The sequence below is a fragment of the Perognathus longimembris genome, chromosome 17, assembly GCF_023159225.1.
Source record: "Perognathus longimembris pacificus isolate PPM17 chromosome 17, ASM2315922v1, whole genome shotgun sequence".
Classification (NCBI taxonomy): Eukaryota; Metazoa; Chordata; class Mammalia; order Rodentia; family Heteromyidae; genus Perognathus; species Perognathus longimembris.
Window position 1 is genome coordinate 20,272,365 of NC_063177.1, and position 15,852 is coordinate 20,288,216.

At 51.5% G+C, this 15,852-nt stretch overlaps 1 protein-coding gene across 2 annotated transcripts; it reads right to left on the bottom strand.

Moving 5' to 3' along the window:
- Positions 1-552: 552 nt before the first annotated feature.
- Lgals9 (galectin 9) lies at positions 553-15,177 on the bottom strand. Of its 2 annotated transcripts, XM_048366261.1 has the most exons (11): positions 15,067-15,177; positions 10,921-11,012; positions 9,443-9,644; positions 9,077-9,187; positions 7,491-7,586; positions 5,209-5,244; positions 4,613-4,663; positions 3,710-3,751; positions 3,196-3,284; positions 2,887-3,049; positions 553-1,183 (listed from the first exon to the last, which is right to left on the bottom strand). In XM_048366261.1, the coding sequence occupies exons 1-11, from the start codon at positions 15,103-15,105 to the stop codon at positions 1,037-1,039; spliced, it is 1,068 nt and encodes a 355-aa protein (XP_048222218.1). In that variant the 5' UTR covers positions 15,106-15,177; the 3' UTR covers positions 553-1,036. The 2 variants fall into 2 exon arrangements, with proteins under 2 accessions (XP_048222218.1, XP_048222219.1); XM_048366262.1 differs by lacking the exon at positions 7,491-7,586.
- Positions 15,178-15,852: the final 675 nt, after the last annotated feature.

Consider the following 15,852-nt stretch of genomic DNA (forward strand, 5'->3'; position numbering starts at 1 on the left):
TTCTAAGACTGGCTTCTGGCCTCCTGGCCATGCCATGACTGCTATATCCCTGCCCATCTCCCCATCCATGTTAGCACAGAGCTGATTCCTGGGTTTATCCAGCTGCCAAGATTCCTAAGTGAGAGAGCTTTGCCCAAGAAGATGGATCCAAGCCCATTTTCTTTTCTTTTTGTGCTGGTCCTGGGACTTGAACTCAGAGCCTAGGCATTATCTCTTAGCTTTGTCACTCAAGGCTGGTGCTCTACTACTTGAGTCATAGCTCTATCTCACAAGTTTTGCTGGTTAATTGGAGATCACTTCAGGGACTTTCCTGCCCGGGCTGGCTTCAAACTACAATTCTCACATCTTAGCTTCCTGAGTAGCTAGGATTTACAGGCATGAGCCACCAGCTCCTGGCTCTCAGTCCATATTCCCCAGCACCTTGTGGGGTTTGTGAAGGACCCCACCCAAAAGAGTCCCATGCTGTCTCCTCCCCACCCCCTCAGCAGAAACCCCCAATTCCAGACTCCAAAATATCATGGGCCACGTGTAGCAAATCAGTCATCCTGCGTGAGCGTAACCAGCACATTTATTTCTCTATCATAAGGACGCTGGAGGAAGCTCTGGTCAGCCGTGGGTAGGCTTCTTGGAGGGGGTGAAGGGTGGGAGCAGGGTACAAGGCTAGGGAGAAGGGCTAAAGCAGAGAAAGGGGAGGGTCCCAGAGGCCAACCCACCCATGATAGCTGATGGTTTGGGGCATGAGTTAGAGTTGTTCTTTTTTAGACAGTTTCAGGGTTTGAACTCAGAGCCGGACACTTGCTAGACAAGCACTCTACCTGTGAACCATGCCTCCAGCCCCGAAGTGGAGTTGAATGGAAGCTCAGGAGGCTTGGAGCTTGGAGGCTGGGGCCTCCCCTGTGTGGAGGGGAGTGAAGAGGGAAGAAGCTCTCCTGTTCCACACCTGGCAGTGCCGCTGCCCTTGGTGCCAGAGCAGGAGGGACGTGACCCGGAGACCCAGACAACATGCCCCACCCCTCCACCCAGGGTCAGGGACCATCTATGTCTGCACATGGGTAAGCTGGACGTCACCCGCCACTTCCAGGCTGTTAATGGCCGGCAGGTTCTTCAAGCGGTGTGCATACTCAAACAGGTGTTGTCCATCCATGGCTACTTTGAGGCAGTGGCCTTCACACATGATCCACACCTAGGCAGAGAAGCCAGGCCATTTGCACACTTTGAAAAGTCTCCCTAAATATGGGTGTGTCTCCGGCCTTCTCTCCTTCCTCAAACAGAAACAAGCCCTACACCTGAATCTGGCCACTCGAATGGCCAGTGCTCAGTACCTTAGCATATGCTCTTCCCACGGTCCATATCTAACTATGGACTTCCCTTCAGGAGCCAATTGCTGTGCAAGCCTTCCCTGCTTTTCCACCTCCTGAGGCCTCCCATTAGCCTACTGCTCCCCAGGCCACGCCCCCAGTCCCAGCCTCACTCTCCCTCTGGACCCTGAGGCCTCCCACTGGCCTACTGCTCCCCAGGCCACGCCCCCAGTCCCAGCCTCACTCTCCCTCTGGACCCTGAGGCCTCCCATTGGCCTACTGCTCCCCAGGCCACGCCCCCAGTCCCAGCCTCACTCTCCTGCTGGACCCTGAGCGCAGGACCTCTGCATCTCCAGTTGCTTCACGCCTAGTCTCCCACAGCAGCAACCTTCTAGCTCATGTTTTCCACCCCAACGCAATGTCCATGGGGCATGCAGGGCACACATGGCTAACGTTTGGGTCGCATTCTGTGTGCTGGGCACTGCCTTAAGGTTGCCCATTCTTGCACCTCTGAGATCTAGCTGATCAACAGCTTCACTTTGCAGATAAGCAGACAGAATAGTGAAGTGACTGACCCAAGGTCACACAGCTATCTGTAAAGCAAAGTTATCGAAACACCCCAATGGCTTCCCAAGATTTCAAAATCCAAGCTCCTCTCTCAGCCCATATCTCCAACCATGACTGAACAGTATAATCACTTAGGGTGTATTTGTGCCTGTGTACTAAATACACTAGGGCTTGAGCTCAGGTCCTGAACATTTTTGCAATCCCTGAACATTTTTGCTCGTGACTTCTGCTCTCCCCCGTGAGCCACACCTCCCTTTCCAGCTTTTTTGCTGGTTGGAGGTGAGAATCTCACTGACTTTTCTGCCTGGGCTGCCTTTGTAGCTTGAGCCTCAGATCTCAGCCTCCTGAGTAGCTAGGATTGCAGGTTGCAGGTATGAGCCATCAGCACCTGGCATGTAGTTTGGGTTTGTTTTGTTTTGTTTTATTTTGCAGTACTGAGGTTTGAACTGAGGGCCTTGTGATTGCCAGGCAGGTGCTCTACCACTGACCCATGTTTCTAGTCCCCCCATCTTTATTTGCTTTAGTTATCTCCCAGGTAGGATCTTGTGTTTTTTCTAGGTGCTGGTGACCAGTCACAATCCTTCTATCTACATCTCCCATGTAGCTTGAATCACAACCATACCCTGCTTGTTCTGGGGCAGAATCTAGCACTGGCTTTTTTTTTTTGGGGGGGGGGGAGTTGTGGTTTTGTTTTTGCCAGTCCTGGGGCTTGGTCTCAGGGCCTGAGCACTGTCCCTGGCTTCTTTTTGCTCAAAGCTAGCACTCTACCACTTGAGCCACAGCACTTTTGGCTTTTTGTATATATGTGGTGCTGGGGAATTGAATCCAAGGCTTCCTGTATGCAAGGCAAACACTCTACCACTAGGCCATATTCCCTGCCCACATTCTGTCTTCTTTGAGAGCCAGCTCTCATTGCCTGAGGCCTCAGCCCCTATCCCACGCAAGGCACCTCCAGACCTCCTCCACCGCCTCCTCCTCTTGCACCCTCTGGCCTCTCTCAGCTTAAGTGGTGGCACCTTACCAAGAAGCTCTGGCCACGGCTGAAGGGCATTTTCCGGGGCAGGCTTCGCTCCTCAGAGCCCCAGGAGCCCCTGACCTGCGTATTGCGGACCACAACATTCTCATCGAAACGGGGATTCAGGTGGAAGGCGATGTCACTCCCAGCGCGCAGGTTAATGTGGAACCTGGGGTGGGTAGATCACATGACCCCTGTCCTCTGAGCGTGGAGCCCAGTGCCTCCCCACCACCCCAGCCTGCTCAGAGCCAGGGGACAGCCTGAGGAACCGTCAGGGTCTCCCACCTCCCTGAGGGCTCCGGAGGAGTGTCTTACCTTTTAGCATTGGGTGGGACAGTGCCTGACACAATGATGGACTTGGATGGGTACAGCCCCCCCGGGATGGTGGTGAAGAACGGCATTGGCTGTTGGAAAGAGGGGGGGTGGGACGGGTCAGCCGGGGATAGATAGCCACAGGGGAATTCTATATCAATGGACATCCAGGGACTTGGCCTGTCAGCTGAGCCTGAAGCCCCTGTTGTGAGCAGCCCATTTGCCAAGAGGAGCACATGGTGTCTTGGCATTCAGTGACAAAGCCATTCTTGGGGTGCCAAAGCCTTCTCTGAAGTAAATAGGGAAGGCCATATAATTTGCTCTCACCAAAGGGATCTTTTTAAAGCTGAAAACTCCTTTCAACAGACTGCTAATTTATATGGATACTTATAAAAATTCATCTCAACAGCATGGCTTTCAATTCTGCATGTCAGCGGTTCACCCTCAAGCTGCCCTTGGCCTCATATCCTGCCCCAAACAAGCAGCAATCCCAGCCCTCCCGCAAGAAATCACTTACATAGGCTGGGCTGGGGTACACCATGGGTGGAATTCCAGGATTCTGTTGAAGAGACCGGGGAATTCGCGCACGTGTGTGTCTCTATGTGTGTGTATGTGCACACTCCCCCCCCCCCATATACACATAGCCATACATTTTAGAGGGATCCCTCCAATATAGATTAGAGCAGTGAGGGTTCAATCCTTGCTTGTATTCTCCCATTCCCCTTCCTTGTAATCTCTGCTTTTTTTTTTTTTTTTTTTTTTTTTTTTTTTGGTGCCAGTACTGCTGGGGCTTGAATTCAGGGCCTTGAACTTTCTCTTGGCTTTTTCACTCAAGCTGGAGCTCTATCACTTGAGCCACCCATCCACTTCTGGCTTTTTGCTGGTTACTTGGAGTTAAAAGAGTCTTACAGACTGTCCTGACCAAGCTGGCTTTGACCACAATCCTCAGATCTCAGCTTCCTGGGTAGCTCGGATTACAGCCATGAGCCACTAGCACCCAGCGATCACCTCTGCCTTTCTTGAACTTTCTATGCCCGCTGACTCTCAGTCCCTCAGAAGGCAGCTCTGCTAACTCCAGGCCTGCCACCTACCTGTGCTGCTGGCAAGAGGGTTAAACCTGCAACCAACAGTGACACTGCAGGGCTAAAAAACTTCCTGTCCATCTCTGAGGCCACAACTCTTCTGTCCCCTTTTAGTAATAGAAGGACCAGGACCCCTGTGTGTCCCCAGGGGCCCTGCTTCTTTCATGACTGTCTCCGAATCTCTGCCCTCCCAAGGAGAGTTACACACTTAGCAGACAGCCCAGCCCCAACTGTATCCTTGGCTAAACCACTGTGGTTCCAACTCTGGGAACTTTTATTCTTCTTTCTGATTTTTTTTCCAGAAGGGTTATGAGTGAACCAGAAAACTTTAGACTTACTGGGAACATCTGCCCCGGAGTGCTGTGCACCGTATGGATGACCGTTTGAGCCTGGAAGAAAGAAACGAGGTCTTAACCAGCTCTCACCAATGTGAGGACCACCACTGCCCACCAGAGGGCGCCATGGGACATGCATCCTTGAGAAGACTTGTCCATCTTCCAATAGATCCCCAGGCCACCCGTCCCCCCCTCCCCAAGGTGTGTGGGTACAGAGGCCTTTTCTTCAATCGAGGGGATGAGGGAGAGGCAATGTTCCTCAGAAGAAAGAGGGTTGTAGTGACAGCCTCTGCTCCATCTTTCTTCTCAGAAATTTTTCCCCAGGTAAGCTCATTTCGCAAGTGGAGAGTTGAAGGTGGGACCCTCATGTTCTGGGACTTGGCCGCAGAATGGGAGGAGCTTGAGCAAGCAAAGCCATTTAGATTGGTTCCCATTTCACCAAGGCCAGCCCATCCTGCCCCAGTCCCCACTCCCTGCCTCCCTGAGGCCAGGCAGATGGCCCAGGGGCTGGCCCTGGCTGCCCACCCTCCTATGGGAGAGACCACACACCTGGCCCTGCCTTCTCCCTTTAACCCACAAGAAGATAAAAAGGGACTTACAATGGGAGCCTGCTGGGCAGGCCACATGCCTGGAGGCTGAAAAGGGGTGAAGGAAATGAAATTTTGGTTAGGAGCTACACCTGGAGGAGAGCCCAACTCCATATGGGGCTCATTTATGGTCTCAAATTCCCTCTCCCCCTGCCCCTACACAGCTGCCTCCTTGCTGTCCCCAAGAAACCTTTCCTGAACCTGCAGCCAGGCAGATTTTCGCCCTGACATGCACAGGGTAACAGGGCTGGGAAGGGGGCTCACCAAGGCCTCTGCTCTGATTTCATGTTCCTGGGCCCTCAGAAGCAAGAGCTCTGCTTTCAGCATCCTGTTTCACCCACCAGGTGACAACTAGCTTTTGTGTGTGTGCACGCTGATCCTGGAGTTTGAACTCAGAGCCCTGAGCTTTTTCTTCTCAAGGCTAGCACTTGACTTCTTAAACCACAGCTTCACTTCTGGCTTTTTGGTGGTTAAGAGTCCTGCTACTTTCCTGCCGGGGCTGGCTTTGAACTGCAACCTTCAGACCTCAACTTCCTAAGCAGCTAGGGTTATAGGCATGAACCACCAGTCTCCGACAGAGAACTACAGTTTAGAAAAGCCTCCCCAAACCCACCTGACAAGGTCCTGTTGAGTGCCCAAGCTGAGATTCATGCTTTCTAACCCAGGAGCATCCTCAGTTCCTGCTGCCCCAGTGAGGCTCTGGAAGCCTGAGCAACTTGCCCAGGCTGGCCCATAGAGCAAGGGAGGGAACATCCCAATGGAACCCCGGTCTAAGCAAGCACTCGGCCCCAAAGCCACACCCCCAGCCCTGGTACCCTGTTCTTTCTGATTGTATCTACCACATCCTACATCCTTCCAGGCCAGGGCCATGGTTAGACTGTTCTGCAAGTGTCCTGACATCAGTGTGGTGGGAGGCAGGTGACCCGCCTGTGCCACCATGAGCCATGGGACGACGGGGTGGACAGAGTCCCCGGCCCCAGCCCCCACTTATTGAGTGGTCACAGAAAGTGGGGCTGCTGGACTTCCTGTCCTGGATCCTGCCTCATCCAGCAGACTCTCTTGCTCTGATCTGCTTCCTATTCTTTCTGTTTGTGCCAACCTCACTCCACATTAATTTATTGAGTCCCTGAAGCATGCCAGGCAGGGACTGGTAGCCTTCCAGGTGCTCATGGGGACAGAAGGCAGGGATGGAGTAATGAGGAGAGACCCAGAAACAGGGTGATAACAGGATATAATGAGTGGCATCACACAGGTAAGTACAAAGTCACGGGGCGTGGAGGGAAGAGCAACCTTCCTGGCTGAGAAACCGCCTCACAGGGGTGGCACTTAAGCAGAGGATTGCAGTCAATGATTAGTTTGCCAGGGCAATGTGGGCCAAAGGTGCCTGGAGCCCTGGGGACCAGGGTGCGACAGCTCTGTGAGTGAGCAATGGAGACTGTGTGGGCTTTAAGAACGTTAGTGAAGCCGGAAGAAGGGAGTGAGGGGGGTGCTTTCTGGGGGAACCTGAGCTGTATTTAAAGGGGGTTGGGGGTCAGACACTGGTGGCTAGTGCTTGTAATCCTAGCTACTCAGGAAGCTGAGGTCTGAGAATCTTGGTTCAAAGTCAGTCTAGGCTGGAAAGTTTGTGAATCTCTGCATCTCCAACAAATTACCAAAAATGCCAAAAGTGGAGCTGTGGCCCACATGGTGGAGTGCTAGTCCTGAGTTCAAGCCCCAGGACCAGTACACAGGCACACTCACACAAAAGAGATTGGAGGCTTTAAAGAGTTTTCTGCAGGAAGACAAGGAGATGGGATGTGCTGGTGGATGGGAGGCAAGGCGGTGGGAGGACCTGGGTGAGAAGTCACAGTGGCCTGAACCAAGGCAGGGGCTTTGGGAAGGGAGAGATGACAGAGCACTGTGGGGGGGGGGGGGGGCTTTAAGAATGGGGTTGACATAGGCGCTAGTGGCTCACACCCAGGAGGCTGAGATCTGAGGGTCACAGTTGGAAGCCAGCCTGGGCAGAAAAAATGTGTGAGATCCCTATCTCCAGTCAACCAACAAAAAGCCAGAAGCGGAGCTGTGGCTCAAGTGGGAGAGTACCAACATTCATGGAAAAAATCAAGAGCACAAGGCCTTGAGTTCAAGCTCCAGTACTGACACGAAGTGGTAATGGGTAGGCTAGCTCTAGTTGCCTGGTGGATGCAGATGGGGGACTTTGGGAGTGTGTGATGGAGTCGGCAGGCCTTGGCTGATCTGAGGCTGGACAGATTAACTATTAACTGCTAGGCCTAGAGGCTCCGTGTTTAACTCACTTTTGGTTTGTGCCCCTTGGGCTTCCGTGGGAAACGGACAGGCTGGGAGAAGTGCGTCATGGAGAAGAAAGGCTGGACGGGGGTTGCAGAAAAGTTCTGTTAAAACAAAAGCAGCACAGGGTGAAGAGCAGCTTCCACGGAGCCGAGGAGCGAAGCGGGCAGGAAACCGGGCAGCAGCGGGCAGGGAAGAGGCTGGGTCTGCATGGAGAAGGGCGCTGCTAGAAGAGGCTTAGGCCATAGGCAGGCTGCCAGTCTCCCTCCACCTCCCTGCTTCCTCTCACTGAGGGGAACAGAGTGGGGAAGGTAGGAAAGTGAGCAGAGGCCAAACCTCTAGTGGGCCCAGCTCACACGATCTTATCTCCTGGCTTCACAGACATTTATACTTTATGATTTTGTATCAGTAGTGGGCCTTGAACTCAGAGTCTGGATCCTCTCCCTTGGCTCTTTCACTCAAGGCTGGTGCCCTTCCACTTGATCCCCAGCTCCATTTGTTTTTTGTTGTTGTTGTTGTTGGTTTTTATTTTGTTGTTTGTTTGTTTTCTGGCTAATCGAAGGTAAGAGTCTTACAGACTTTTCTGACCAACTGGCTTCAAACCACGATCCTTGGATCTCAGTCTCCTGAGTAGCTAGGATTACAGGCGTGAGCCACCAGTGCCCAGTGCACATACATTACAAATACAGAGAGAGCCAAGCACTAGTGGCTCATGCCTGTAATCCTAGCTATTCAGGAGGATGAGAGCTAATGATCACAGCTTGGCAGGAAAATCAATGAGACTCTTATCTCTAACAAACTACTCAGAGAAAGCGAGAAATGATGCTGTGGCTCAAGTGGTAGAGCACTAGCATTGAGCACAAAGAGGTTGAGGGACACAGCCCAGGCCCTGAGTTCAAGCCCCAGGGTCAGAAAAAAAATAAAAACAAAACACAAAGAGAAGCCAGGCACCAGTGGCTTGCACTTGTACATCCTAGCTACTCAGGAGGCTGAGATCTGAGGATCACAGTTCAAAGTCAGTCCCAGCAGGGAAGTCCATAGACTTATTTCTCCAATGAACCACCAGAAAACCACAAGTGGTGCTATGGCTCAAAGTGGTAGAATATTAGCCTTGAGCAAAAGAGCTCAGGGACAGCACCCAGGCCTAGAGTTCAAGGCCTAGGACCAGCAGAAAGAAAATACAGAGAGGGGGGAACAGACCCTGGAGCCCACAACCACCCAGGGGCAATGAGCAGACCCAATGTACAGATGGGGACACCAGGGCCTCCAGAAGAGCTGGAGTCACCAGCCTAGGATTGCAGATAAGGACAGTGAAGGTGGAATTCTAGCTGGCTCCCTTCACTTCCCAGGCATGGCTTTCTGGAGCCACCTGACCTTCTAATGGCACTGAGAGAGGCGTGGCCTCAGGTCTGAGAGCCAGAGGAGATATTCTGCAGAATGACAGAACAGACAGACTGACACCAAAACAGGGGAACTGGCATGTCCCCAAGAGTCCCCCCTTTCCCGAAATAGGCTGTTACCTACAGGACCTCAGTATAGCCCTTCTAGGCCCTCGCCCCAGCCATGGGGCCAGATGCCAGGTGTTCCTGCTGACCTGGAAGTTGATGTAGGAAAGCATCAAGGAGCCAGTGACGGAGAGAGTGTCCACAAGGTGGAAGGGGACGCGGTGCATGTAGTGGAGAAAGAAGTTCTTGTTCACTGTCACCTGCCAAAAGAGAGTACATTCTGGCGGAGGATCCCCCAAGTGAGGGTGGGGAGCACCGCTGAGCTTCTGGACTTTGCTTCCAGAAATGTAGACCAGAGCCTCTCACTCTGATGAGTGTGTCCGTGATGCCATAACACCCACAGTCATGTTGTCTGCCACGGTGTTGTTCAGGCCTGATCTCAATGACTGTGATTATTGATAGGTTGTTGGCCAAACCTGCCCAAGGACCAGGCAGGGAGACAGGTTCCTGCTCACCTTGAAATCAGATCTCTGCACCAGGAAGCAGAGCTCGAAGGGCACCCCCTTCTGGAAGGGCATTTGCATCTTCCTCTCCTCAGGCCCCCAGCATCCTTTCTGCTTTGTGTTACAAACCACATACCCTCCATCTTCAAAGCGGGGGTTGAAGTGGAAGGCGATGTCATTTTCACTGAAGCCAGTCTGCAGGTTCACCACAAACCTAGGCAGAGAGAAATCCTTCCCCTGTCACACAGTTGATAGCCAGACAGAACAGGAGGGCCTGGTGTTTCTGTTTTCCTTTCTTATCTAATTTGAGTTTCATGGGTTTTTGTGCAATTATTATGTTTGCCCTTTCCACGCAATTATTATATTTGCCCTTCCCGTGTAACTTTGTTAGAAAGTAAGTAGATAATCACTGACATTAGCAACAAGAGACATCATTTTTGGAAATGAATTACAAACGGGTACTCAGGAGACTGAGATCTGAGGGTAGAGGTTTGAAACTAGCCCTGGTAGACAAACTGGAGAGACTCTTACCTCCAGTTAATCAGAAAAAGGTGGAGTGCCACAATGTAGCACAAGAGTGGAAACATTATGGGACAGCACTCAGGTCCTGAGTCACAATCAGCCCCAGAATCATCACATGCACATATGAGCACACACGTGCACACGTGTGCACGTACAAGTGCATGCGCTTGTACACACACACGCACACACACACAGATGAAAGTCATTAAGCATGCCTAGAAGGGACAGCCTTTAGCATCAAGTGAATGCCCCCTACAGCATGTATAGTTGGAAGTCAGCCAGTGCTGCTCAATTGTGAAAGACAAGAACCAATTTAAAGAGCCCGAATAGCTGCTGGGAATGTACAAAGGCACTGTTTAGGGAGAGACAGAACCGGAGCACAGGAGCTCACACCTGTAATCCTACCTACTCAGAGGGCTGAGATCTGATGCTCACAGCACCCAGGCCCTGAGTTCAAGCCCTAGGACATTGTCCATGAGCTCTTCAGCTCAAGACTAGTGCTCTACCACTTTGAGCCACTGCACCACTTCTGGTTTTCTGGTGGTTAATTGGAGGTCAGAGTCTCATGGACTTTCCTGCCCAGGCTGGCTTTGAGCTGTGATCCTCAGATCTTAGCCTCCTGAGTAGCTACAATTATAGGAGTGAGCCACGGGCTCCAGGCTAAGCACATTTCTTTCCATTGGGAACTTTAAATGTTTTTGTGTCTGCAGGACAAAAACTCTTATGGGAAGTCAATGGAGTTCTGTTTTTGCAAGGAGTCACCAGGCCAGTGATGAGCCCAGAAACCAGCTGCTTCCCTCTGTAGACTGTGGGGTCCCTAGCGTGCAAGGAGTGCCAGGCAGGCCCCTTTCCCCCTGGAGTCTATGCTGATGACGCCTCTGGATGTGGTGGTGCCAGGAGGCCTGGGCAGGGGCCTGCCCGCACACCCACCAGCCCCGTGGTTGCCAAGGGCTGCGCCATCCATATACCTGCTTGTACCAGAGTGAAGGACGGTGCCCTGGATGGTGATCTGAAGTCCCTCCTGGAGACCGCCTTGGATTAATGTGGAGAAGGGGACGACCTGTGGGGAGAAGATGTGAGGATGTTAGGCGACTGGTGCTGCCTCAGATGTTGGTCTTGGTGAGTGCTGCTGGACCTCAGGCCACACTGTCCCCAAAGACCCCAGCATCCTGGCTGGAGACTCAAGAGGCTCAAGGACCAGAGGACCCACTAATCTGCTCCAGAGAGCAAGTCTTCCATGCTCCAGAGAGGGCCAGGAGGAAGTTACCCCCACCCCTCCCCATCATATGACAAGGTTGACAGTGACCTTTGCCCTCCCAGACACCTGAAGAAGGGCAGAGGCCCTCTGCAGTTTGGGCAATCACTGCCCTTCACTCCTGCTTCCCCTCAACCCTGCTCTGATTCCTTCCTTTGATGCTTCAGCAGCCCCCAGAGCCCCAGTGAGGTACTTCCTTCCATCCCAGGCTCCACAGGAAGCCTGCACAGCAAATCTTCACCAGCCTCCTTGAAGGAACCTTGGGTCACTGGGAGGCAGGCACCGCTGAATGACCTTTATATCTCAGCCTGAATGTCCTTGAGAAGCTTTTTTTGTGTGCATGATGGTACTAGGGCTTGAACTCAGGGCCTAGGCATTGTCCTTTAGCCTTATCACCCAAGGTTTGTGCTCTACTGTTTGAACCACAGCTTTACTTTTGACTCTTTGGTTATAAGTTAGAGATAAGAGACTCATGGATTCTGCTGCCCAGACTGGCTTCAAGTCTTGGTCCTCAGATCTCAGCCTTCTGAGTAGCTATTATTACAGGTGTGATTACAGGTGGTACCTGGCTTAGAGGCCTTTTAGGTTGGATATCTGCTAAGTCTCATTTAATAGCGCACAATTGAATCTTGTTTTTCGTTATGGTTGAGACAAGTCATTTATTTCTATAAGAATTTTGAGGTTCTGTGGTCATTCTCTTCTTCTTCTGTGACTGGAATTATTTCAGGATCTTCTGAACTCAGGATGTTTTGGGATAGGGAAACTTGAAATTCTACACAACCCAACAGTCAAGGAAAGAAAGACAGAAGGTATGAAAAACAGGAAGTGTGTATGCTGGAGATTTTTGTTGTACTTTGCTTAAAAATGAAATGTACAACCAGGTGCTGGTGGCTCATATCTTATGGTTCGAAGCCAGCCTGGGCAGAAAAGTCCTTGTGAGACTCTTCAAGTCCTGAGTCCAAACAGGACTGAGTCCAGGACAGGCAAACAGAAAAAAAAGTTCCTATTTGGCCTGGTGGCTTGGCTTTTGTTGACTATTCTGCTAAGTAAGGAAAGTGAAAGAGGAAATGCTTTGGGAAAAAGAATTATTTTTTCTGATTGTAGGGCTTGAACTCTGGGCTTGGGTACTATCCCTGAGCCTCTTTGTACTCAAGACTAGCACTCTACCATTTGAGCCACAGCCCCACTTTAAGTTTTTGAGTGGTGTTAATTGGAGATAAGAGTCTCACAGGACTTTTCTTCCCGGGCTGACTTTGAACCGTGATCTTCAAATCTCAGCCTCCTGAGTAGCTAGGATTACAAGCATGAGCCACGGGTGCCCGGCAAGGAAGGATTTTTGAAATGTAAGATTTTGTATTAACTGGTTGTTCCAAAATACAAGAATTAAGACATACCTGAGATCGTTCAAGAAAGTAGTGCGAGAATGGTGTGAGAACGTTTCAAGATTGCTCCAGTACTCTTCATCTTATCTCAAAGTCTTTTTTAATGGTCACTTAATAACTAAGTATTTAAAACTGGATGTTGGATACATCCCACACTCTTCGCACTAGCCAATTGTGAGCAGATTGTGCAGGGCCGGCTGCATTAGGGATAAGAAGAGAGCAACCTGCTTGCTCTGCCAGACTTGGGGCTCGTGGTGTGCCCCTCTGAAGAAGTAAACTTCCTTTCCCAGTTCCGTTGGGGTGGGGAGGGCGATGACTTGCGTAAGACCACACTCTGAATTAACATAATTTTTTTAGCGGACACACCACTGTTTATTGCACCAAATAAACTTGGCCCTGATCAGGCAGCTGTTCCCATCAGGATGACTCAGTCTTCATGGAGCTGAAATGTGTTCTCTGCTAGTGTCACTAGAGGGCACCAAGCCCCCGCACCCTCTGTGGGGACAGCGGTCGGCCCCCACAGGCTGCCTGCCCCCAGAAGTTCTGCGGCCCTGCTGACAATCGTTGTGTCTGGGTTATTTCCCTAAATCATGGTAACCACCTTTGCTATGGTGGATGCAACTTCTACAGATAAGGAAAGGAGCCTAGAAATGTTCAGTAACTTGTTCAAAGCCAAACAATTAGTCATCGATGGAGCCTCGATTTGAACCCCAAAAGTCACCCATGCTGTCTATCCTTATGAGCACAGAACATCCTTACTCCTGGTTCCCACAGCGGGGCCCACCCCAACTGGGTCCTGCTTCCTTCCTGGTCCTCAGAAGACAACTGGCTAGAAGATGGGAGCAGGGTCCCCAAGCCGCCCCATAGCATGTGACAGTGGGTGTGATTTCTCAATGGAACGGAGTTCACATGAGCTTCTTGAAGACTCGGCGTTCAGAGGAAGTGTGGCTCTGACCACAGAAGAACGGTGGATCACCGAGCAACTCAGGCTGCATGAACACTGCTCCCAGTATTTGCATGGGTGGAGGGAGGTATTCAGGGTCTCTCTTGTCTGTACCCCAAGGCCTGTTTTAACCCTCTTGCCCATAAGTTGGCTTTTATATCCAACCCCCAAAGCAGTCATCAGAATGACCAAATGGCAGAGCTTATATGATTTCCCCTGCTTGATGGCAAACCCAAAGGGGTTCACTTGTCACACAGCCCCCATAGAAGTGCTCTCCAGCCCCTTCCAGCTTTTCCCAGACCCCTCCACGCAAGTCCCACCTTGGGAGGGGGGACCAGAGGGGACTGAGGTGCACTGGCAACATTGGCCAAGCCTAGACTAGCCTCTGTTGTGTTTGGGGATCTCTAAGGTGAGACCTTAGCTTTCGGCCTCAACACTCTGCTTTCTGCTCTCCCCCCCCCCCCCCCCCCCGCCCAATTCCACCTACAGGAAGCAAGACCACCCACAGAGGAACAAAAACATATGGAGAAGCCAAGCACCAGTGCCTCATGCCTGTAATCCTAGCTACTCAGGAGGCCAAGATCTGAGGATCACAGTTCGAAGCTAGTCTGGGCAGAAAGTTCATGAAACTCTCTTCTCCACTTAGCTACCAGAAAACTGGAAGTGGCACTGCGGTTCACATTGGTAGAGTGCTAGCTTTGAGCAAAAAAGTTCAGGGCTAGAGCCTAGGCCCTGAGTTCAAGTCCCACAACTGACAAAATAAAAACTAGATGAAGCAAGCAGGCTTTGCACTCCAGTCTGCTGGAAGAGTGCCCCTCTCACTTCCAGCATTGCCCCTCAACAGCCCCTCTGGACATACCCTTGTCCTGCTTAGACTTCCTGGTGGAGACATCTCATGGGGTATCCGTGCTGTGCCCATTCTCCCAGTGATACTTGCTACTCCCAAAGCACAATGGTACCTGGCGTAATCTTTACCCAGCCTTGCGTGGCAGGCCTGAGCACCTGTCCCATTTTACAGATGTGGAAATGGAGGCTTAGATGGTCTCTAGAAGGACTTTGCACCAAGTCACCCAACTAGTAAGGTCTGAACCTGAGGAGGCCATCTCCAACACAAGCATCTTAAGTACTGTGCAAGCTGTTAGCCTCCTAGAAACCTGCTCACATCCCCGTCACACAAGACATCTAGACCTTCTAGGTGCCACAAAGGGTTACTGCCTCCTGGGTCACCGGGAGGGAGAACAGCACCCAGAGGAGTAAGTGTTGGTCAAATGCATGAAGCATGGAGATGAAGGGCCCTCAGTCCCAACAGGCACAGAGAAGCAGGCCTGGTGCAGGCTGTGCCAGGATGGTTAGGAGGGACCGGGGTGGCCCTTCGTCCCTTCTTCTGTCTTTGTGTGATGCCCCACTGCTGCCGTTGGCCACTCAGTCACTGTTTTCTGGGAGCCCCGGAACTTCTTCCCCAGAGTTGCTTCCACCCAGCTGTGGCAGCCAGCTCAGGCCCAGACCAGCCCCATGACTTCACCCTAGAACTCACCGGGCTCAGGTAGGGACCCTGGGTGCTGCAGAAAGCCATGTCTCCACCACCTCTCACAAGGCCCCAGGCAGTTCTGGGCTCCACTGGGAAAGGCTTGAGGAGGAAACAGAAACTAAAGCAATGGGGCAGCAGTTCAAAAGGGGAGGAGTCAGGAGCCCCAGGAAGTGAGTCTGGGAAAGGAGAAAGGGTTATAGGAGCTTGAGGGAGGGGCTCACGGGGACTGTGGGAGAGGAGTGGTCGCTGCCAACCTGACATCTTCCCTCTCCTCCCAGGCTCTCCTCGGGGACAGAAGATGCAAAATGACAATGGCCACAAGTGGCTGTTCCCTAAGCATATTCACCCACAGTGTCCAGAAACACATGGGCCGGGAATATAGCCTGTGTAAAGGTAGCAGTGATGAAGGCCTGATTTAGCCCTTTATACATGCAGGGAAACTGAGAATCAGAGTCCTGGGGACACACCCTGAATGGCACAGCTCATTATTGGCAGCCTGAAACTATTTCTCCCTTTCAAACGTCTATTCCTTTTGTAAAAATGTAATTATGAAGGAAGAACTGCTTGGCAAATAAAATATCATAATGGGGATTCAAATCTTCTGTTTATAAACTGATCTCTTTTATTTCTTCTCCCTTTCTTATCTCCTTTTCCTTCCTTTGTGTGTGTGTGTGTGTGTGTTGTGTGTGTGTGTGTGTGTGTGTGTATGCGTGTGCATGCTGGTACTGGGGTTTAAGCTCAAGGCCTGGACACTATCCTTTAGCTTTTTGACTCAAAGATGGTATTCTACCA